Source organism: Hippocampus zosterae, chromosome 18, assembly GCF_025434085.1.
Source record: "Hippocampus zosterae strain Florida chromosome 18, ASM2543408v3, whole genome shotgun sequence".
Classification (NCBI taxonomy): Eukaryota; Metazoa; Chordata; class Actinopteri; order Syngnathiformes; family Syngnathidae; genus Hippocampus; species Hippocampus zosterae.
This window is the reverse complement of record NC_067468.1, coordinates 2,824,148-2,848,862: the sequence shown is the minus strand read 5'-3', so window position 1 is coordinate 2,848,862 and position 24,715 is coordinate 2,824,148. Positions and strand designations below refer to the sequence as shown.

Here is a 24,715-nt window from a genome sequence, read left to right as displayed (position 1 = left end):
GTCAACATTGTCCACAGCCAGACTCAAAGCTGAAATCATTCGCATTGCATCAAATGACTCCACTACGGATTGCCAGCGAGAGCCTCTATTACAAGCTATGAACAGAAATTGTACGTAGCGGAGAAGGCTAAGGTACACAAAGCGGGAGAAGACACTGTTTTGGGAGAGAATTTGGTGAATAAAGAGCAGGCATTCTGTTGATTTCGATGTATGCCACTGACATGATGGTTAATTGTTTGGAACTATTTTGTGTGAAAGGTGACCGTGTTCCATGTTCCATGTCCATATAAATAATGGTGGTGGAGCTTCTCTGTGTTAGTCTGACAGCGACGGTGCGCTTAGGCACGTCGAGAGTTCAGGGGTGCAGTGGTAGCGACCTAGCGACCACACTGAAAATAAAACGTCTTCAGTGTTGTCATCGAACCAAGTGTAGTCATCCGAAATGATGTCTACTAGTGATGGCCAAATGAAGCCCCATGAACCAATGAAGCTTTGCAGCCAATTGGTTTGCACATGTAGCAAAGCTTCATGGTGCATTATACTCTATGGCACCATCAAATGGTCCAGAAGCCCAATAGGTCAGCATTGTTAAGAATTCAATGGCTATTTGCCTAAGACAAAGATATGAATGTGCTTGCCTTAGTAATTTAGTATGTGAACAAAATACAAGTGCTAAGGACAATTTGTTATTCATTTTTTCGAAATGATAGCTTTCCCACAGTGGCTGGCTTTAAACAGTTTCTTTTTTTGGACAATATTTCACCAGCTTTAGAAAATATTCTTTCACAAGGCACAGATGTAGCTGGGGTGCAGAGAAATGCGAGTGCCATCCATCCATCCATCTTCTACCGCTTATCCGGGGCCAGGTCGCGGGGGCAACAGTTTTAGCAGGGAAGCCCAGACTTCCCTCTCCCTAGCTATTTCTTCCAGCTCTCCCCGGGGGATCCTGAGGCGTTCCCAGGCCAGCTGGGTGACATAGTCCCTCCAACGTGTCCTGGGTCTTCCTCGGGGTCTCCTCCCGGTGGGACATGGCCGGAACACCTCACCAGGGAGGCGTAAGACCCGGGCAATAAACAGCTATGCCCTGCCAGTGATCAGATACCCTGCAGGAATAGTAAGGTGGCCAAAGGAAGAGATTCAGACCATGGACGTTAAGACCCGAAAGCTCCTAACCATGCATGGAGGGTTCCATCCCAAATCCAGCACCCTGAGACTGTACGCAAGCCGAAAGGAAGGAGGACGGGGACTAGTGAGTGTGAGAGCCGCTGTCCAGGATGAAACATCCAAGCTCCATGAATACATCAAGGAGAAGGCTCCAACGGATGACGTACTCAGAGAATGTCTCAGACAATGGGGAAGAGAAGATGAGGCGCTGGAAGAGGGACCATCATGGGAGAACAAGCCCCTACACGGGATGTACCACCGGACCATAACTGAAGTGGCCGATCTCAAGAAGTCCTATCAGTGGCTAGAGAGGGCTGGCCTGAAGGACTGCACAGAGGAGCTCATCCTGGCTGCTCAGGAGCAGGCCCTAAGTTCCAGATATACCACACCAGACAAGACCCAAGGTGTAGGTTGTGCAAAGAGGCACCTGACCATAACTGCAGGGTGTAAGATGCTGGCAGGGAAAGCCTACATGGAACGCCATAACCAGGTGGCTGACATAGTCTACCTAAACATCTGTACGGAGTATGGACTGGAAACCCCAAGATCAAAATGAGAAACGCCTCTGAAGGTGGTGGAGATTGACAGAGCGAAGATCCTGTGGGACTTCCAGATGCAGACTGACAAGATGGTAATGGCGAACCAACCAGATATCGTGATCATAGATAAAGGGCAGAGGAAAGCCGTTGTAGTGGATGTAGCGGCGCCAAGTAATGGAAACATCAGAAAGAAGGAGCATGAGAAACTCGATATTTGAAAAACCAAGGGCTCAGAGAGCAGCTGGAGAGAGCCTGGAAGGTAAAGATGAGAGTCGTGCCTGTGGTGGTCGGCGCACTCGGGGCAGTGACCCCCAAACTAGATGAGTGGTTGCAACAGATCCCGGGAACAACATCGGACATCTCAGTCCATAAATGTGCAGTGCTGGGAACAGCAAGGATACTGCACAGAACCCTAAAGCTTCCTGGGCTCTGGGAGAGGACCCGAGCTGAATGGGGGACGGACACCACCCGAGGGGTGAGACGAGGATTTTGTATTTATATGTACTGAAGAATCCAAAAGTATTCTATAATTATTAACAATGCTATTTTTGTAATTCATTACAACAACTAAATAAAAACAAATAATTAAAAAAAACACTTCAATGCACTCAAGGAAAACTTCAGCATCTAAATATGAAGGTAGATGTAATACGATTTGCCTGATGAAATCTGATAAGATGGGAGTGGAAAATTTCATTGCTAACTGTTCATCTCGTCGTCACACTTGTGATTCTTAATCTGAGACTCCCACGAGAATATTTGACCACAATATGAGCAGGAAATTATTGGTTTGGTTTGGTTTGTTTATTGAACATAAAACATATACAGTAATAATTTGACAGAAAATAAGGTAGATACAATAGTAAAAAGAAAGAAATCAGTCTTTATTCAACAGTTATTATGGTCAAGGGAGTAGGAAGAAGTAAAAAACATGTAGCCCAACCCCTTTATGTGTTTATATATAATAAATTATTTTATATCAATCAGAAAAGAAAAAAAGTAAGATGAAAGAAGTCTCCATTAAGGCTCATACTTTACCCATAACCGTGATATTTCTACGACTTTTGGTTTGTATCGGGATTATATACATCCACACCCTGGCACTCGTGTCAATTTTCTCTTGTATTCATCATGGATAATTCAATACCGTTCTCTATCAACTTTGTTCTGATTTATCATTATATGTAATCTTTAGAATTTATCATTTTAACTCTGATTCATACATGTTGTTTGTTCTCACCAGTGTGTGTTCTGGTGTGTTTTTTAAGGTTCTCTTGTCAGAGGATTTTTGGCCACAAACTGAGCAGGAAATTATTTGGTTTGTTTATTGAACATAAAACATATACAGTAATAATTTGACAGAAAATAAGGTAGATACAATAGTAAAAAGAAAGAAATCAGTCTTTATTCAACAGTTATTATGGTCAAGGGAGTAGGAAGAAGTAAAAAACATGTAGCCCAACCCCTTTATGTGTTTATATATAATACATCATTTAATATCAATCAGAAAAGAAAAAAAGTAAGATGAAAGAAGTCTCCATTAAGGCTCATACTTTACCCTTTACCGTGATATTTCTACGACTTTTGGTTTGTATCGGGATTATATACATCCACACCCTGGCACTCTTGTGTCAATTTTCTCTTGTATTCATCATGGATAATTCAATACCTTTCTCTATCAACTTTGTTCTGATTTATCATTATATTTAATCTTTAGAATTTATCATTTTAACTCTGATTCATACATGTTGTTTGTTCTCACCAGTGTGTGTTCTGGTGTGTTTTTTAAGGTTCTCTTGTCAGAGAATTTTTGGCCACAAACTGAGCAGGAAATTATTTGGTTTGTTTATTGAACATAAAACATATACAGTAATAATTTGACAGAAAATAAGGTAGATACAATAGTAAAAAGAAAGAAATCAGTCTTTATTCAACAGTTATTATGGTCAAGGGAGTAGGAAGAAGTAAAAAACATGTAGCCCAACCCCTTTATGTGTTTATATATAATACATCATTTAATATCAATCAGAAAAGAAAAAAAGTAAGATGAAAGAAGTCTCCATTAAGGCTCATACTTTACCCTTTACCGTGATATTTCTACGACTTTTGGTTTGTATCGGGATTATATACATCCACACCCTGGCACTCTTGTGTCAATTTTCTCTTGTATTCATCATGGATAATTCAATACCTTTCTCTATCAACTTTGTTCTGATTTATCATTATATTTAATCTTTAGAATTTATCATTTTAACTCTGATTCATACATGTTGTTTGTTCTCACCAGTGTGTGTTCTGGTATGTTTTTTAAGGTTCTCTTGTCAAAGGATTTTTGGCCACAAACTGAGCAGCAAAAAGGTTTCTCACCAGTGTGGGTTCTGGTGTGTCTTTTAAAGTTTCTCTTGTCAGAAAAGTTTTGGCCACAATCTGAACAGGCATAAGGCTTCTCACCAGTGTGGGTTCTCGTGTGATTTTTTAAATGTGCCTTCTGAGAAAATCTTTGGCCACAATCTGAACAGGCAAAAGGTTTCTCACCAGTGTGTGTTTTGGTGTGTCTTTTTAAGGTTCTCTTGTCAGAGAATTTTTGGCCACAATCCAAACAGGCAAAAGGTTTCTCACCAGTGTGGGTTCTTGTGTGTATATTTAAGTTTCCCTTATGGGGTAATCTTTTAACACAAACTAAGCATGAATAGGGTTTCTCGCCAGAGTGTGTTCTGGTATGCATTTTTAAGCTTCCCTTCATTGAGAATCTTTGGCCACAAACTAAGCAGGCAAAAGGTTTCTCACCAGTGTGGGTTCTTTTGTGAGCATGTAAATGTTGTTTGCGAGAGAACCTTTGGCCACAAACTAAGCAGAAAAAAGGTTTCTCACCAGTGTGTATTCTTCCGTGCTTTTTTAAAATTTCCCTTATCAGAGAATCCTTGGCCACAAACAAAGCAGGAAAAAGGTTTCTCACCAGTGTGTGTTCTGGTGTGTCTTTTCAAGGTTCCCTTCTCAAAGAATCTGTGGCCACAAACTAAGCAGGCAAAAGGTTTCTCACCATTGTGGGTTCTCGTGTGATTTTTTAAAGTGTCCCTTCTGAGAGAATCTTTGGCCACAATCTGAACAGGCGAAAGGTTTCTCACCAGTGTGTGTTCTGGTGTGTCTTTTAAAATTTCTCTTGTCAGAAAAGTTTTGGCCACAATCTGAACAGGCAAAAGGCTTCTCACCAGTGTGGGTTCTCGTGTGATTTTTTAAGTGTGCCTTCTGAGAAAATCTTTGGCCACAATCTGAACAGGCAAAAGGTTTCTCACCAGTGTGTGTTTTGGTGTGTCTTTTTAAGGTTCTCTTGTCAGAGAATTTTTGGCCACAATCCGAACAGGCAAAAGGTTTCTCACCAGTGTGGGTTCTTGTGTGTACTTTTAAGTTTCCCTTATGGGGGAATCTTTTACCACAAACTGAGCATGAATAGGGTTTCTCGCCAGAGTGTGTTCTGGTATGTATTTTTAAGGTTCCCTTCTGAGAGAATCTTTGGCCACAAACTAAGCAGGAAAAAGGTTTCTCACCAGTGTGTGTTTTTGCGTGTATTTTTAAGCTTCCCTTCATTGAGAATCTTTGGCCACAAACTAAGCAGGCAAAAGGTTTCTCACCAGTGTGGGTTCTTTTGTGAGCATGTAAATGTGGTTTGCGAGAGAACCTTTGGCCACAAACTAAGCAGAAAAAAGGTTTCTCACCAGTGTGTATTCTTCCGTGCTTTTTTAAATTTCCCTTATCAGAGAATCCTTGGCCACAAACAAAGCAGGAAAAAGGTTTCTCACCAGTGTGTGTTCTGGTGTGTCTTTTCAAGGTTCCCTTCTCAAAGAATCTGTGGCCACAAACTAAGCAGGCAAAAGGCTTCTCACCAGTGTGGATTCTCACATGTCTTTTCAAAGCACTCTGACAAGTAAACATCTTCCCACACTGACAACATTTCCAGGGTTTGTTGTCAGTGTGACATGTCAGATCACCATTAGACTCTTCATCCTCATCATCATCAACATTTAATGATGTGTTTTCACCATCTTTCATGCAAGGGTAATCTGGCTCCTCCTCTCTTTTAATGTATGGGATCTGCTGTTCTTCCTCTTTGTTCTCCTCTTCCTCTTTAATGTGAAAGGGCTCTGCATCCAGCCGCTCCTCCTCTCTCTTGATGTATGGGGCCTGCTGTTGTTCTTTGCTCTCCTCTTCCGCTTTAATGTGAAAGGGCTCTGCATCCAGCCGCTCAGGAAAAGCATCTTTGCTGATATCTGTAAGAAACAAGAAGACAAAAACACCTATGGGATTCTAGTTTGTAGTTACAATGAAGGTTACTCAGAGCTAGATTAGTTCAGATTTCAACTCAAAATGTGACATACCCAGCATCACATAGTATTGGTGGATTTTGCTTTCTTTGATTGTTTTTATCCATGGTGGTTTACAACCCCCCCAAAATAAAAACACTTTTCAATGCACTCAAGGAAAAGAAAACTTCAGCATCTCAATAAGAAGGTCGATGAAATACAATTTGCCTGATTAAGCCCGATTAGATGGAAGCGGAAAATTTCATTCATAACTGTTCATCTCATCATCAGACTTGTGATTCTTAATCTGAGACTCCCACAAGAATATTTGGCCACAATCTGAGCAGGAAAAACGTTTCTCACCATTGTGGGATCCTGTGTGTCCTCTTAGGTGTGTCTTCTGACGGAATATTTTGCCACAATCTGAACAGGCAAAAGGTTTCTCACCAGTGTGGGTTTTTGTGTGATTTTTTCAAAGTTTCCCTTCTGAGAGAGTCTTTGGCCACATTCTGAACAGGCAAAAGGTTTCTCACCAGTGTGTGTGTTCTGGTGTGTATTTTTAAGGTTCCTTTCCGAGAGAATCTTTGGCCACAAACTAAGCAGGAAAAAGGTTTCTCACCAGTGTGGGTTCCTTTGTGATCATGTAAAATTTCTTTACAAGAGAATCTTTGGCCACAAACTAAGCTGGCCAAAGGCTTCTCACCAGTGTGGATTCTCACACGTCTTTTCAAAGCACTCTGACAAGTAAACATCTTCCCACACCGACAACATTTCCAGGGTTTGTTGTCAGTGTGACATGTCAGATCACCATCAGACTCTTCATCCTCATCAGGATGATGAGGATAGACTACCTCACAAATTCATTCATAGACTACCTCACAAATCGGCCGCAGTACGTGAGGTTGCAGAGCTGTGAGTCGGACAGGCTTCTCTGCAGCACTGGAGCGCCGCAGGGGACTGTTCTGGCTCCATTCCTGTTCATCCTCTACACTTCGGACTTTAGACACGCCACTCCAAATTGCCACCGTCAGAAGTTCTCCCATGACTCTGCGATTGTTGGCCTCATTACAGAGTGGGACGATCTGGAGTACAGGGGACTGACAAAGGACTTTGTGGACTGGTGCAAGCAGAATCTCCTCCAGATCAACTCTAGGAAAACTAAGGAGTTGGTTGTGGATTTCTGCAGGAAACAGTCCTCACCAGCAGCGATGAACATCCAGGGTATGGACATAGAGAGGGTGACCTCCTACAAGTACCTTGGTGTTCTTCTGAACAACAAACTGGACTGGTCTACAAACACGGACATCCTGATTAGGAAAGGACGGAGTCGACTCTTCCTACTCAGGAAACTGAGGTCTTTTGGGGTTCAGGGGTCACTCCTTAAGACTTTCTATAACTCAGTGGTGGCCTCGGCCATCCATTATGGCATTGTCTGATGGTCAGGCAGCATCTCAGCCCGGGACAGGAAGAGACTGGAGCGACTGGTCAGGAAGGCCAGTTCTGTCCTTGGTTGCTCTCTTGACACTCTGGAGGAGGTGGGCAACAGAAGGATGCTAACTAAGCTAAAAGCTATGATGGCCAGTCCCTCCCACCCCATCCAGCCCACCCTGACAGCACTTGGTAGCTCCTTCAACAATTGACTGTTACACCCGCGCTGCAAGAAGGAGAGATACCGACGCTCATTCCTACCGACTGCTGTCAGGCTGCTGAATAAAAATAACAACAATGATAATAATAATAATAATTAAATGATGTGAAAGACAATTGTAAATAGCACTGTGATTTATCCATTTTTTGCTTATACTGCACTTAATTGAACGGTGGTTGTTTTTTTTTTTTTCCTACCTACATACTTGCTGCTGGAGGCTGTAAATTTCCCCAGTGTGGGACAAATAAAGGATATCTTATCTTATCATCATTTGATGATGTGTTCTCACCATCTTTCGTGCAAGGGTAATCTGGATCCTCCTCTCTTTTAATGTTTCGGACCTGCTGTTCTTCCTCCTCTTCTTTCATGTGAAAGGGCTCTGCATCCAGCTGCTCAGGACAAGCATCTTCACTGATATCTGCAAGACACAAGAAGACAAAAATACCCATGGAATTCTGGTTTATAATTACAATGAAGGTTACTCAGAGAGCTAGATTAGTTCAGATTACAACTCAAAATGTGACATGACCAGCATCACATATTTGTGATGGATTTTGCTCTTTGATGATTCAGAGAGAAAGAGCGAGAGAAAGAGGGGTGGAGAGAGAGAGAGCGAGAAAGAGTGCGACCAGTGCGCTTAGACTCTAAGCCGCTTAGAGTGCAGTGGTGGGCAAACTACGGCCCGTTGGTGTATCCAACCTAAAGGGTGAGGGCTGTTGAAAACACACTGAAGTTATTAGACTATGGGTGTATATGTGAGTGAAAATTACATACATGTGTGCAATCATGACAAAAACACCAAGTTGCAGCTGGTGTTGGCAGCTCCATCCACGACCGACCTTGCTCTTGTTTTGTCGAAATACTTCTCTTTCCAACCACTTTCTTGGAAAGGTGGTTAAGTCATTCATCTATGACACAGTGCATTTAAATGTGAACATATCTTTATTAAAAGCATAATGATGTCTTTATTAAAAGCGTAAGTGTTCTGCATTGCAGGCATAATCAATTTATAATTGCAGGCATCAGCGTTCTTCACTGCAAGCATAATCGATTTATTATTAATAATATGCAAATGTGTGATAACTAAAAACAATCAACCGAACACCGAGCAAAACCTCCTTTATGGGTTTTCACTTATCACGGCAAGGGCCTGGTCCCCATGAAGATATCCTTTATTTGTCCCACACAGGGGAAATTTACAGTCTCCAGTAGCAAAATTGGGGGGTAGAAAGAAGAAAAACAAAGTGTTTGCATACACAAAAACAAATGTTTCAAGATAAGTGAAATATAAATATAGATATTGATATGTAAATGGTGAATATATATATATATATATATATATATATATATATATATAATACATAGATATAGATATATAAAAACATTAATGCAACTGGTATAAGGTGGCTGTGCAATTTACAATTGTTACTGGTTTTCACATATTGTATTTTTTTCCGCAGCCTGAAAGCAGCCGCAGGTGTAACAATTAATTAATTAATTAGTTGCATGTAAATAAAATTAATTAAATGAAAGTAAAAGTAGTTAAATTAAAAGAGTAATTACCGTATTTTCACGACTATTCGACGCATTGTACTAATGGCCGCAGTCTCATTAATGGGTGACATTTCTGTATTTTACACATTCACAGGACGCATCGTACTAATGGCCGCAGTTTTACAGTGGTAAAACATACGCCAGCTTAAACATACGGCATGCATGCGCGCACTCTAACACGTTATCTTGAAGCATACGGTAGCATGCCAAGACATACAGATAAGATAAAAACACGTTTTTAAAAAGGCAACGAAAGCAGAACTGAGTTCGGGTGTATTTTATTTAGCCATCGTACAATGTTCTCACGTTTATCGATCAATCATCACCCAGAAATCCATCAAAGTCCTCATCCTCTGTATCAGAAGCAGAGGACTGCACATCTCAGTTGTCATTGAATGCATCACATGCTAGTGTGAGTTGCTACGCATTGCCGAGCGGAAAGAAGGAGTAGCAACAGCAAAGTCAACATTTCTCTCGTGTGAAGCTTTCCCACATTTGAAAGTAAAGAACAGAGCGAAACACGGTGGCAGCGCGTGTGTGTGTAGAAAGAATTGAACAATTGTGCAAGTACCGTAATCCATTAAAAACGCCGCGTTCCCTCTCGTTGTTGCGTATTGTGGCGTAACTCGCCAAGTGCTGCCTCTCACTCTTTGTAAAGTTGTGTTTGCCACCGATCATCCATTGTTCCCATGCCGTTTGCAACTTTACTTTGAACGCCAGGTTGATGCCAATGTCCAGCGGTTGGAGTTCTTTAGTCAACCCTCCGGGAATAACGGCAAGCTCAGAGTTCATTTGCTTGACTTGTTTTTTTCACCGCTGCTGTGAGATGGGCACGCATGCCAAAAGCATAACCGGTGGCTTTAAGTTTGAACTGAGCTTCGTAGGCGTGTCTTTTTGTCGAATTTATTTTCAGGGGTTCTTAGAAACCAAAACCGGAGTTGTTTTGCAACAATGCACATTGCCACACTCTATACAAGTGTTGGTACTGGCTTGAGACGTCCACTTACACGCCCACCCTTCACCATTGGCGGACTAGCTTGCCTGTCCTCTCTCTCCCTCTCTCTCCCTCTCTCTCCCTCTCCATATATGTATATATACACGCCCACCCTTCCCTGATTGGCCAACTTCTTTCCCGCATGCCTGGCCACAGTCACTTCCGCCTTTTCTCTATATAAACAGCGTGTCGGCTGTCAGTCAGATTTTGGAACTCAGCGCATATAAAGGACGCTCCGCACCATAAGGCGTCCTGTCCGTTTTGGAGAAAATTTAAGACTTTTAATGGCGCCTTATAGTCGTGAAAATACGGTAATAAACCGTGAGAAGTGGGTTATAACAGTGCCTATACACACACACACACTTACACAAGGGTGTTTGTTCTGGACAATCCGTGACAAGCACAGAAGTCCAATCACAAAACCTCCCAATCACGGTTTCCAATTGCAGGTCTCACTGTCATTGCACAAGTGAGCATTGAAGTCCCCCAACAGAACAAGTGAGTCCCCAGCAGGAGTACTCTCCAGCACACCCTCCAAAAACTCCAAAAAAGGTGAGTACACTGAACTGCTGTTGGGTGCGTACACCAGTGTTGTGTCCAAGGACCGTCAACCCGAGACTTGACTCCGAGGCCAAGGCCAAGGACTTGGATAATTTTCCGGGGAAAGGCCAAGGCCAAGGACTTGAGAAATATTCCGAGGCCAAGGCCAAGGACCAAGGACTTGCTTCTGAGGCCAAGGCCAAGGACCAAGGACTGATTTTGAAACTGAAGTCTAGCCGAGGACATGTATAAAACAATGCTATCATACCACTTGGCAGGCCTTCATGATTTGCAACACCCCTCCATCATAACCCTTTGCACTCCCTAACGCTTGAATGAAGCGTTTTTATTCAAAGAGTAGAACAGTCAGGGTACGTGTTATTTATACTGAGAAAATAAAATAAAATCACATGGTATACATTTATGAATTAATGTTTTAGTGCAGTAGTTTCCTAATATGAAGTAAATCAACACTCAACGGGCATGACGTGGCACGGAACACAAGTTCAGAAATGACTTTGCATAGAAGTCAATCACTGAGTGCAGAAAAAGTGGTAATCTCTTGTCCCAGGGACTCGCTGATCAGAAAAGTATGAGTCCCACTATGAATTCAGAGAGTCCCAAATGGTCTACTTATTCAATTGCATATGATAACAACACAAACAACAACATATACATACAATGATAAACAAATGCTGCAAAAATTTAAATAATTCAGGAGCAGGCCTGAGGATTTTGGAAATTCATGGTAACCGCTTTTCGGTTCCGTCACATTACCCAATGGAAAACCACGATAACAAATGTTGGGTTCCGTAAACGTTCATCATGGGAACCCATTTTTCTATTTTGACTGATATTGATAATCAAGAATTCCAAAACTCAAAAGTATAATGTTTCAAGGGTCAATGTTTGAAAACGATGCATTAACAATGAACATTACATCAGCAGCTGTGTACTCCAGGTTCATTCAAAAAAATAAATGGATCAAAAACTGGTGTACTCATGTGGCTTCATCAGAGTATTTTTTCCAATCTCACACTGCAAAGATTAATTGACTGGTAATTATTAATACAGGTAAGTATTGATGTGCCTTGACATCCTCTTCCCAAGACGATGCATGTGTGATGTACGATCAATTTGACGAAAGAATTTAACACACGTCATCATTAGTTCTACCAGTTTTAACAGTTAACATTAGCATTACTACACCTTGTGACGAATGTTTTATCCATAGTGTTACCATGCTACAACCAGTAAATTATAGAATAACCAATACTGTTTCATAATATTTTACACAGCGATTAGCCTACATATCTAATGACCAATTTGCCTCCTAATCGTGTCTCGCGTTGTATTTCGCTCTCACGTTCTGTGCATACGTCACAGGTGAGTTTAGTGATACGCCCTGGTATATTAAGATATTTTGTGATGTTTTCTTTAACCAATGTATATCTTCTCAGAGGTAAACTCTTGAACCTGCTTTGGAATGATTGCAAGTGAGATAAACCCTTTGGCTTGAACCTGCTTTGGAATAATTACAAGTAAATGATTACAAATAAGATAAACCCTTTGGAATGCTTTTAAATGATCACAAGTGAGATAAACTCTTGAACCTGCTTTGGAATAATTGCAAGTAAATAATTACAAGTCCGTGCCACTTGGTTACACAACAAACAGTGTGGCGTAGGAAGGGATGAGAATGGCCACTCACCCCTCCCGATGCACACACTTTAGAGGATAAAAGGATGGGAGCGATGCTACTTCAGCAGAGTCCGCTATGGGTTTACGTACGAACGCCTAGCTCGTATTGAAGCTCACTCTGCTGAGGGTGTTGGCTCTCCACCCTACTGGCACACGGTAAGAGTTCTTTAGCTTCATACAACTTGTTTGAACTGTGTTATCATTTCTGTGTGGGACCAATAAAGTGCATATTGTTGGTAGCCAGAAGTGTCTTGTCGTTATTTCTGAGTGCCTATCTCCGACGATCCTTTATAAAACTTGATATTCATTCAAATTGAGTATCAGAAGTGTTTCAAAACATTTTTGGCGTTGTCGGCAGGATCACTGGAGAATACATTCAGAAATGGCTTGTTGTTTTGTTAGAACAACTGTGAAAGGAGAGGAAGTGTCTCCTAAGGAGGATTGCGTTTCCGGATGGGAAAGCAATGAGTTTAGGGAAATAGGGAAACTCCTTAGACAGTACGGGGGACGCCCCAAGCCGTGGATGGGAGCATTTCCTTCGGCTTCTCCACCGCTGATTAAGGATATACTCAGCCAGGTGGAGATAAAAGAGAAAGCCCCGCTGAAGGGGATTCGTGAGATGTTGTGGATTTGTGCTGAAGCTTGGAAAGAAAGATCAAAGGCTTTGGATAAAGAATGTGCTTCAGAGTTATTAAAAGATAAAAAGATAACTGAATTAGAGGAAAAAATTAAAACACTTGAATCAGACAGAGAAAAAGCGCAAGGAATGTTAGAAAAATCAGTTTCTTACATTTCTCAATTGGTACGAGAAAAAGGTAACAAAAAACCACGCCAAGCTCACCCGAAACAGGTCCGCTCTTTTACCATGGAGTTGCCCGAGAGTTGGGAACCAGAAGGGTGGAGCGGAGACTTGTGGGGAGATGGCGATGGAGAAATGACATACGGCTGCGAGCTGAGACCTCAGCAGTTGTATCCAAATTTGAACCATGTAAAAATACAACCCATCACCCGCAGGCGGGAAGAGAAACGGGTTGTTCCTCCTATATTTCAGGAAGAAAGAGATGCAAATGGTGTGGTGATAGTGGATGGGGAAGGAAACCCCATTATGCGAGCAACTCCGCAGCCACAGCCCCCACCACGAATAACAGTAACAATGGAGGATTTTTCACAAGAAGAAATTGCTCATTTGACAACAAAATATAGACAAAAACAGGGAGAACCCACTGACGCCTGGATAAGGCGAATGTTTGAAGAAGGAGCAGATTCTGTAGGGCTTGATGCAGGGGACTATTTGCGCTTCGGTGGCCTTAACAATGACTCGCGCTTGAACACTGAATATCGAGCATTGGGCCGAGAATTGCGAGACGCAGACCGAATGACACTGTTTACTCTGTATGCAATGGCTGCGCAGGCGGTGTATCCCACTTGGCATGACTGGCCTGAGGTCAAAGGCCAATGGTCAACTATGCGTGATGCGATACATCGTATGGGAAGATTGTGCACTCGCGAAGCCATCTCACGGGCAGGCCATGCTTTTATTGATGACTCACCCATACCAAAAGTGGTGCGAGATGCAATGATTAGAGACGCCCCTTCTCATTATAGATCAGCAGTACTTACCATCTTGCTAGGAGCAGCTGAGAACAGTTTCAGTGATGTTAAAACGCGCCTAATGGAATTGGCGACTTTGGGAGACTGGGGAGACGCAACGCGCACTCCCCGACCTGAATCAAAGAATGATAGGTCAGAAAAAGAGGAGAAAAAGGCAAACTCAAAGTCATCTGAAGGGGGAGGGAACCGACGGGAAATGTGGAGGGCACTGATAGCAGCGGGAGTCCCGGCAGACGAAATTGACGGGCTACCCACTAGTGCCCTAGCCGCGAAATGTAAACAACGCGGATTGAAAGTCAGTTGTTTGAGTATGGGAACAAATAAAAAAGAAAGAAAATCAGACATTGCACAACTAGCGATTCTCTTAAAAGAGATGGTATCGCCGGGAGTGCGACCAACAGCCCATCCCCTTGACACTTACAGAGAGGAAGAGTATTAGGAAGAAAGTACAGACTCAGATGAAGACATGCTGGTTGACGTAAGAGGCCCCAGCTATGCCGCAGCAGTAAAGAAAGGGCGGGCAGAGCCCGAAAGCAAGGGAAAGAATAAGGACAGGAAATCACGAACTTTTGATCTCCTCAGCTAGGATGAAGGCCAAACTCAGTCAACCAGCCAGAGTCAAATCGTCCACCGTTGGTCAGTAGGGGATATCCGACCCCACGTCCAACTTGAAATTTATTGGAACAATTCGGTACAAAAAGTAATGGCACTGGTTGACACAGGAGCGGAGGCCTCATTGATTTATGGAAACCCTGACAAAATGAAGGGTGAAATAATTCCTTTAAGGGGATTGGGAGGACAAGTGGTGAAAGGAAAAGCAGTTGTCCTCCCATTAAAAATCGGAAAGATGCCGATACAAAAATTTGAGGTCGTTGTGACACCTATCCCAGAGTGGATAGTTGGAATGAACATTCTGGCTGGAATGACTTTGCATTTGAAAATGGGAAAATTCCAATTCGGAACAGTAACAGAAACTGAGATACGAACGATTTTGGTAGGAAAGGTAAAAATGGCACCATTTCCCATACCTGAAGCCACAGAAACAGTCTCCCTTAAACAATATCGAATTCCGGGGGGACAAGAAGAGATCACTGCTACCATCAAAGAATATTTGGAAGCAGGTGTGCTGAAGCCGGTGACCACAAAGTGGAACAACCCCTTGTGGCCGGTAAGGAAATCAGACAATACATGGCGAATGACCGTTGATTACCGACGATTGAACAAAATGACACCAGCCTTGACTTCTGCTGTACCAGATGCTGTCAGCATAATCGAAAGGGTGGAGCATCACAGTGGAACTTGGTATGGAGTGATTGATTTGGCTAACGCCTTCTTCACCATACCGATTCCTGAGAACAGAATGGAGCAGTTTGCTTTCACGTGGGAAGGGAGACAGTATACTTTTACTCGTCTACCTCAGGGGTATTTGCACAGTCCGACCATATGCCACAGGATTGTGGCTGAACACTTGGCGGAACTGCCGGTACCCAGACACTTGTTGGTGTCACATTACATCGATGATATCATGGTGCAAGGAAACTCAGAGCAGGAAGTGAAAGAGTGGTTAAACAAAATTGTGGAACACATGAAAGATCACGGGTGGGAAATTAACCCGGCAAAAATTCAAGGACCCGCCCAAACTGTCAAATTTTTGGGCGTAATCTGGAATAAAGGTGAAAGAGAAATCACAGAAAAAGCTAAAGAAAAAGTAGCGAACTTCCCAGTCTCACATAACAAAAAGGATGCCCAAAAATATATCGGCTTGTTTGGATTTTGGAGACACCACATTCCTCATTTGGGACAAATCCTTCAGCCTTTGTACAAATGCACTCGAAAGAAAGAAAATTTTGAGTGGGGACCTGAACAACAGGCATCCTTCGAATTAGCTAAAGAGGCCATTCAACAGGCCGTCTCTTTAGGAAAAATGCAATCGGGCCCTGTAGAATTACAGGTGTCAGCCCTGAATGACTATGCTAACTGGAGTCTGTGGCAAATGCAGAATAGAACCAGAAAACCTTTGGGATTTTGGTCCAGGAAATTAACAGACGCCGGAGTGAGATACACTCCCTTTGAAAAACAACTGCTTGCCTGTTATTGGGCCTTGGTGGAGACTGAGGCACAGACGGTCGGTCATGAAGTAATGATGAGGACTCACATTCCTTTATTGACATGGGTAATGAGCAATCCTACCACTCATAGGATAGGAACAGCACAGGAAGCTAGCGTCATTAAATGGAAATGGTACATTTCAGAGCGAGTGAAACCAGGGTTGAAAGGTGTGTCAATGCTACACGAACAGGTTGCGGAAGTCCCGGAACAGGATGAAGTTCCTTTTGAGGTGAAACCTCTGGAAGAATCGCCGGTGAAAGCCGGAAGGAGGTGGGATGAGTTGACAGATGACGAAAAACAAAATGTTTGGTTTACTGACGGCTCTTGTCAGTATCATGCCGGAAAACGGAAATGGAAAGCAGGAGCATTCAATCCCCATGTGGGACAATCCATAGAAGAAATGGGAGAGGGAAAAAGCAGTCAGTGGGCAGAATTGAAAGCTGTACACATGGTAATAATGCAGAGTGGACCCATGGGAGTCCACCTGTATTCTGATTCATGGTCAGTGGTTCAGGGATTGTTGACTTGGATGCCTACATGGCATGCTACCAATTGGATGATACATAAAAAGGAGGTGTGGGGGAAGGACCTGTGGGCACAGATTTGGGAGAAAGCAAAAGAAATTCCCATTACTGTATCACATGTCGATGCACACACCAACAGAACAGACGCGGAAGCATTGTACAATCAAGCAGCTGACACACTGGTGAAAATCATGACAAACAAAAGAGAATCAAGTCCGGGCCTTGCAAGGTGGGCACACTATAAGGCCGGACATTGGGGAATTCAGGGAACCATTCAATGGGCGCGTGATCGCGGAATTGATTTAAAATTAGACGACGTGAAAACAGCAATCATGGATTGCGAGGAATGCCAGCATCCAAAACGAGGTGTTCCACAACATATGCAGGGACAACTGCATAGAGGAAAGAGTTCAGGACAAATTTGGCAAATCGATTTCGTTGGACCAATGCCACTTTCCCGGGGATGTCGATATGCCTGCACTGCAGTGGATATGTTCTCTGGAGTGCTGGTGGTACACCCCTGCAAACTGGCTAATCAGAAAAGTACTCTCAAATGTCTAAATTTGATCAAAGGACACTATGGAACACCTCTCCAAATTCAATCAGACAATGGAACACATTTCACTGGAAATGTGGTGAAAGAATGGACAAAAGAAAATCATGTGGAATGGATTTACCATATTCCATACCATCCACAAGCAGCCGGATTGATTGAAAGAATGAACGGCTTGCTGAAAGAAACGCTTCGGAAAAAAGCTTCCGATCAAACTTTGAACAAATGGAGGGACTATTTGGAATTGTCCGTGGGACAATTGAACAACCGACCTGTGGGGTCAGGAGTGACTCATTTGATTCGAATGATTTCAAATCAAGAACCTGTAATGGTCACAGAAAGTATTAAAATGTGGAAAATTGACCCAGAGGCTGAAATTCCCGTCAGAGCCACGCCTGGCTCTGCCGGACTTGACTTGCGAACATTGGTACCTGTAACACTCCTCCCTCATGGAATTCAAATTGTTAAAACAGGGTTGGGTCTGCAGTGCCCGAAAGGCACGTACGGTCACATCCTTCCTCGGAGTGGCCTGTCACTGAAAGGCCTGACCGTCCAGGCAGGAGTGATAGATGCAGACTATCAAGGAGAACTGGGAGTAGTCTGCAAACTACTCTAAGACCAACCCTTGGTCTTGGAAAAAGGAGCTAAAATAGCACAATTGGTCATCAAACCATGCAATATGACTTCAGTACAGGAAATTCCCAGACCTGTACTTCAAACTAGTCGAGGTGATGGAGGGTTTGGATCAACAGATAAACCAGGAGCCAAAGTTTGTGCAAAACAACCGAACGGACCTCCCAGGGCTGCGGAAATTATAGCCCAGGGGACTGGCGCAACGGTCAGCGTTCTATACCAAGGAGAAGAAAAGTGGGTAAATGTACCCATAAACAAATGCTATATGCGAGAGAACTAATCATGTTTTTTCTTGTTGTTTAGAGTTTAACCGAATTTGTTACAGCTTGGAGAATTGATGCCTTGGTGGGAGATGCTGATCGGGGGACCTGCTAAAACCGGACGAGACCATGGACCTCATTGGGCGCCGCGACACTGGAGGTGTCGTCTGCTGGATCATCTGCCTCCTTGACGTTGGTGCCATGGTCCAGCCCTCCTGGGGGATGACCGAGGGTCAAACCTGCAGGAGGGGACCTGAACGATATACATCCCTTTCGGCGAACATGGTAAACATCACCTGTAATCAGCCGATAGTGATGTGCGACCCCGACATCCTTGAAGTGATCAAGGGAAGCGTGGTGACAGTCACCGCCCTGGACACGTTATGTAAACTGAATGCCACGGTGTTCTTTCATGATGGGGACTGGTACTACGATGAAAAAGCCGAATGCGACCCTAATCATCAGGGATCAAACTGGACAATAGTGGCGGATGAAGACTTCATCATCGGAGACAGCGAACCTATTGGGCACAATGCCCGTGGGTATCCGGTGAAAGTGATTCCTCGAAAGCTACCGCCGACCATAACTTTGACACACTTGTCCCCCATTTTGGATACCTGCACACACCTTGCACAGGCAACAATCGAAACGAGAGTGTTTTGGACAATCCACTTTCCCCCAATTCCGAAGTGTGGACGAAAGAAAAGAGCGTGGTATGACACCTTGTTAGGGGGAACGGGAACTGTATTGGGATTTGCAAACGCGGCTGATAACGAAGTGATTAGAACAATGTTGTCTAACACCGGGGAACACTCTGCTAGAGCATTACATCAAGTTGGGGTTTGGCTTCCCACTTCCTTGGTGGGGCAAAAAGAAAACGCGGAATTATGGAAAACAGTGTTTAATTGGGAAATCAACCTATGGGGAGAGGCACAAAACGTGCTGCAGAATTTGACTAAACAAAGCAGTTGGACGGTATGCAGCATTCAAACCCTACATGCTGCGGCACAAAAAGAATCTTTTTTGAGAGTGGTAACTTCAGGGAATTTTCGAGAGTGGCGTAAGATCTGGAATATAACTGATTCCCTGTGGCTTAAATTACATCCGGAATACACCAAATGTGATTATTATCACCGTCTCCATCGCTCCAATTCTTTTCCCCCATGACGTAGTATTATCTGTAGAACACATCGGTGACCATGCAGCTGGTCAGCTAAGCTGCGTCACGGTCGCCCCCCTCTCCCCCTTCCCATCCATCCACCCTCTCATTACGTGTTGTCTTGTGATTTGTTGTAACTGTCATATCTCCGAGAGAGCTTTTATCAAGATCAAAGCTCTCAAACGAATGCATGCACATCAGTGGTTTGGATTTAAAATAATGCAACAAAAGAATTTCTGAGCTGTCAGAAAACCATGAGTTCAGCCAACCCGCAAACACGAGTCACGTTTGTGCAGTCGCACTGGAATGTTTGTTTGAACCAAGTAATTTGCGTTACAGCTGGAGTCAATAATGTCAGCACTTTACTTACGGGTTTGGCCGTTGGGATTTGGAGTCCTTTTGCTCGATTCCAGTTATGTTTGCTGAATGCTTTCTCATGTTTGGAATAATGAATATTAATGTTGGATTTATTATTTTTTAGTAATCATACATTCGCATATTATTCGATTGATTCTCACGTCGTCAATTTATGCTCGCAAAGAAGAATGCTTCTGCCTGTTTGGTGGTAAAAGGAAAAAAGAAAACAACCCGACAGTAATATAGTTATTCTCTGCTGAAAGTTGAGCTATATTTCATTCTTTTGTTATTTTATTTTTATTTTATGTTACTGCGGATACAGTGTGATGCAGTAGTGTACTTCTACTGATTTTGAAGGCAAATGATGGTTATCGCGGACGAGAGTTTTTCATTTTCTGGTGTCTGCGCATTGGTATCACTGCTTTTCCCAGTAACTGTGTTTCCATCAACAGCGGAGGATATACAGGGGGCTGCGTAATCGTCGATGACGGAGAGTAGCCTTCTCCGGTTCCGGCGTGACGCCTCCTGGAGGGATGGCGATCCCACCTATATAGACGCAATTGGGGTTCCTCGTGGCGTCCCAGATGAGTATAAGTTGGTTAACCAGATTGCTGCCGGTTGGGAATCCATTTTCATTTGGGTTACCCCTAATAAGAATGTTGACAGGATCAACTACCTCCACTACAATGTCCAGAAGCTCGGAAATTTTACTGAGGAAGCCGTTTTGGCTATAAAAGAGCAATTGGCGGCCACCTCCCTGATGGCGTTTCAGAACCGCATCGCGGTTGATACGCTCTTGGCAGAGACCAATGGAGTATGTGCGATGTTTGGTGACCAGTGTTGTACGTTCATACCTAACAACACCGCGCCTGATGGCGCCCTCACCAAGGCCATTGAAGGCCTCCGCACCCTGAATCGCAAAATAAGGGCCCATTCCGGTGTGAATACGTCCTTCTGGCCGGAGTGGTGGCATAAGGCCTTCAGAGAGTACAAGGATTTGGTGTTTTATGTACTAAACTCTTTTGCTCTTTTTGCAGCTGTCTTGACGTTGTGTGGATGCTGTTGCATTCCCTGTATCAGAGTGCTGCTTATCCGGCTTATTACTACAGCTGTCGCGCCCAGGACGTCTAAAGTGAATGAGATGTATCCTCTGTTGTTGTTTGATGGCAGTGATTCTGAGGTTGATTATGCCTCTTCGGGTGATGACGTGATTTCGCTTGCGCATCAGGGGGTCATGGATGGTTTTTAGTCATTTTGCTCCCTGCCCCTAGGTGTAACTATGTTTGCGTGTGTGGCATGACTCCACTGAATAAAGTCCGTCGGGAGGGTTCTGTGTGATGATACGAGCAAATGTAGGATGAACAGGGGGGAATGTTGGATTTATTATTTTTTAGTAATCATACATTCGCGTATTATTCGATTGATTCTCGCGTCGTCAATTTATGCTCGCAAAGAAGAATGCTTCTGCCTGTCATGATAGTTTGATTTTGCTTGCAAAGAAGAATGCTTATGCTTGCAATCATTATTTGGCTTTGCCTGCAATGAAGAACGCTTATGCTTTCAATAAAGATATATCCTTTATTATTTACTCACATCTATAATCATTATATATTCTTCATTATATGCTCACTTTTGCTTGCTGTACTGTGTGACCACCTTTCCGAGGACATGGTTGATGATGTAATGTTCATTGTTAATGCATCGTTTTCAAACATTGACCCGTGAAACATTATACCTTCGAGTTTCGGAATTCTTGATTATCAATATCAGTCAAAATAGAAAAATGGGTTCCCATGATGAACGTTTACGGAACCCAACATTTGTTATCGTGGTTTCCCATTGGGTAATGTGATGGAACCGAAAAACGGTTACCATGAATTTCCAAAATTCTCAGGCCTGCTCCTGAATTATTTAAATTTTTGCAGCATTTGTTTATCATTGTATGTACCGGTGTATCTACCCCGGTCAAGGATGACGCCTCGTACTGATGTCCAAAACGTTTAATCGTGGAACACCGTGAAAACTAAAACACATTTCGAACAACAATCAAAATTACAACATATTCAGAGGATTTAAAGAAAAAACAAATACGAAAGTTCACATAGAAATATGAAATACTTTTGCAAAACAACAAGCCTAAAATAAATTGTATTTTTGTTGTCCTGGCAACCAACAACTCAGTCTTGGTGCCAGTTACACTCCCACCAAAATACTGTTGGAGTAACATTTGTAAATGAAATTACTTTATACCCTTGAAAATAATCAACAGTAATTTCACCCTTGTTCTAATGTGTCCTTAAACGAGACAAATTTAATGTCATTCAAACAAACAATGGAATTTACATATTCTAAAAAATTGGCTTATTCTAGATTGAATATTTGACACCTTAACTTACAGCATCTGATGCTTTCTCCCAAGTTGCCTTCAACTAGAACCATTAACTTCTGTATGGCTCCTTGAACGACGGAAGGCTTATTGAGGCGCTCTCCCTTTCTTCCTAACTTTCGTGCTCCTATCTGTATTGATTTGCTTCAATAACCTTAGCAAGTTTCCATTCGTTGCGAGGGACATCATCCTCTTTGATGATCACAACATCACCAACTACCATGTTGCGCCTTGGTGTAAGCCATCGTTGCCTCAGGGTAAGGTTTGCAAGGTATTCCTTCCTCCACCTGTGCCAGAATTGTTCGGAAAGATATTGAATCCTTGTCCACCTTTTTTTGGCGTAGAGATCGTACTGGATAAACTTGCCAGGTGGGGGAAGTGGTACAGAAGACTTCATTGCAATCAAATGATTTGGCGTGAGAGGTTCCAAACTTGTGGGATCACTTTTGTTGTCAAAAGTTTAGGGCCGGTTGTTTACAATAGACATAGCTTCATAAAAGAAAGTCCTTAGGGAAGAGTCATTTAACCTTCCAGCGCGCTTTGGGCCAAGACAGTGCTCAGTACACTTCTCACTGTCCTGATTTGACGTTCCCATACTCCGCCAGTGTGACTTGAGTGTGGCGTGTTCATCTGAAAATCACATTGTTTGTCTGCAAGGTAGGAGGCTAATCTTTCTTGATTTAATTCTTTTAGCGCCTTTGCCATCTCATTTCTTGCTCCCACAAAGTTATTGCCTTGATCAGATCTTATATGTCTAACGGCTCCACGGATAGCTACAAAGAATCTCAAGGCATTGATGAAGGCATCGGTTGTCATATCTTCAAACATTTCAATATCCACTGCCCTGGAGCACAGACACGTGAAGAGCAGGCCATACCTTTTTTGCTCCTTCCTTCCCTGTTTGGTGTGGAAGGGGCCGAAGCAGTCCATACCACAGTAAGCGAATGGTGGTGTTGCATCAACACGGTCACTGGGTAAAAGTCTGCCATCCGCTGTTCCTCTGGTGGTGCGCGAATTCTTCTACATTGTACACACCGTCTGATGTTTTGAGCTACAGCTTTACTTCCACCAACAATCCAAAATCCATTACTTCGTAACTCATTGAGAGTTTGTCCTTTTGCCTTGATGTTGTATTTTGTGGTGATAATGACTAATGATGAGGTTTGTGAGAGCAGCGTCTTTAGGGAGTATTACTGGGTGTTTTAATTCAAGCGACACAGCTGCTTTTCTTAGTCTTCCTCCTACTCTCAATATGCCGTCTTGAAGGAACGGGTCAAGATGATAAAGTTGATGGTTGCAATGCAGTTTTCCTGATTTCTCGCTAAGCATGTTCATCTCCTTTTGGAAGACATCCTTTTGTGTCAGTTTAACAAGGGTCAGTGTAGCTTGCCTTTTTTCTTCTACATTTACAGGTTTTGTGGTTTTGATGCTCTTGGCTAGCAGTTGGATGTGAGCAATGACATTAACTGCTGTTGCCCATTTTGAAATCCGTGACAGAAGCTCTTGAATGTCAAATTGCCTTACAGCCTCTGTCTTTAACACTTGTACAATCCATACCTCCAGATCTCCCACCAGTAGCTCAGGTGTCACCTCGTTTATGGCTATATCTCTCTCCCATAAAAACCTTGGACCGGTGAGCCAATTTGAGTCCTCCTTTCTAACATGAAACCTGTGAAACATTTTTTCTACATCACACATAATTGCAACAGGGCGTTTCCTGAAACGACATAGTACAGCTCTGAGGCCATTTGTAAGGTCAGGTCCTGTTAACAGATGGTCATTCAGTGAGGTGCCTTTGTACTTTGCAGAACAGTCAAAGACCACGCGGATATTGTTCGGTTTCCGGGGGTGGTACACACCTTGATGAGGGATATACCAAAGATTGCCAAGTTCTGGTTGGCTGTCTACTTTCTCTGCATCACCATCTTTAATGATGCCCTCCATAAACTTTAGATAGTCACCTTTTAACTTGTGATCTCTGTCTAACTTCCTTTTCAGTTGTTTCAGTCGTGCCAAAGCCAGCACCTTATTGTTTGGGAGGTGAGGTCGTGCTTTGAAAGGAAGTGGCATTTCGAGGTGGCCGTGTTCATTTTGTTGGAAGCCTCGTTTTAATATTTGCAGAAAGAGAATGTCATCTTGAGATATGCTTTTTTCACCTGCTTTTGTGTCTGCAAAATCAGACTCAAGGGCTTTAATGACGACTGATGGTGTTACGGGTGGTAACTCTTTGACAGATACTCGAAGACAAAGTTCAGTCACATCGCCTGCGTTTACGCATTGTGCTACTCCTCCCACAATACTCCAGCCGAGATCGGTTTTGACAGCGTAAGGCTCGTAGTCACCTCCAGTAATGACCTCTCTTGGAATCAAGGCTCGGGAGCAGTCATAGCCAATCAATAATCCAACGCCACAATCCTTTGGTAGGGGTATCTCTTGAGTTATGTTAACAAGATGTTTCCATGAAGTGGCTGTTTTGCGGGTAGGAATATGTGTCCGGTCAAGAGGAATGAAGTCTCTTGTGTAGGCCGGAGTTAGGTCAATGGAAATATTTGAGGAAAATCTTCTTACTTTTAAGTCCACAAACTATTTCGCTTTTTATCACCGAGTCCTTTCCCATCATCGTGGAGAGTTTCAGTTTAACTGGGTCCATGTCTACCTTAAGCTTTGCGCACAATTCTTGAACAT

General features: G+C 43.1%; 1 protein-coding gene and 1 long non-coding RNA gene across 21 annotated transcripts in view; one reads left to right on the top strand and one right to left on the bottom strand.

Moving 5' to 3' along the window:
- Nucleotides 1–2,494: 2,494 nt before the first annotated feature.
- Nucleotides 2,495–24,715, bottom strand: part of LOC127590680 (gastrula zinc finger protein XlCGF7.1-like) — a 143,682-nt gene continuing 121,461 nt past the window's right edge. Inside the window, exons 2-5 of one of the 19 annotated variants that reach the window (XM_052050119.1) lie at nucleotides 7,939–8,002; nucleotides 5,955–5,968; nucleotides 5,072–5,858; nucleotides 2,495–4,313 (exon numbers count right to left, since the gene is read on the bottom strand). In XM_052050119.1, coding sequence (XP_051906079.1) covers nucleotides 3,949–4,313; nucleotides 5,072–5,750 — 1,044 coding nt within the window. In that variant the 5' untranslated portion in view covers nucleotides 5,751–5,858; nucleotides 5,955–5,968; nucleotides 7,939–8,002 and the 3' untranslated portion in view covers nucleotides 2,495–3,948. The other 18 variants (XM_052050107.1, XM_052050103.1, XM_052050108.1 and 15 more) reach the window with 18 other exon arrangements.
- LOC127590730 (uncharacterized) lies at nucleotides 4,411–4,932 on the top strand. Of its 2 annotated transcripts, XR_007959742.1 has the most exons (3): nucleotides 4,411–4,481; nucleotides 4,651–4,734; nucleotides 4,820–4,932. It is a non-coding gene; the product is annotated as an uncharacterized LOC127590730 (long non-coding RNA). The 2 variants fall into 2 exon arrangements; XR_007959741.1 differs by lacking the exon at nucleotides 4,411–4,481 and having other exon boundaries at nucleotides 4,597–4,734.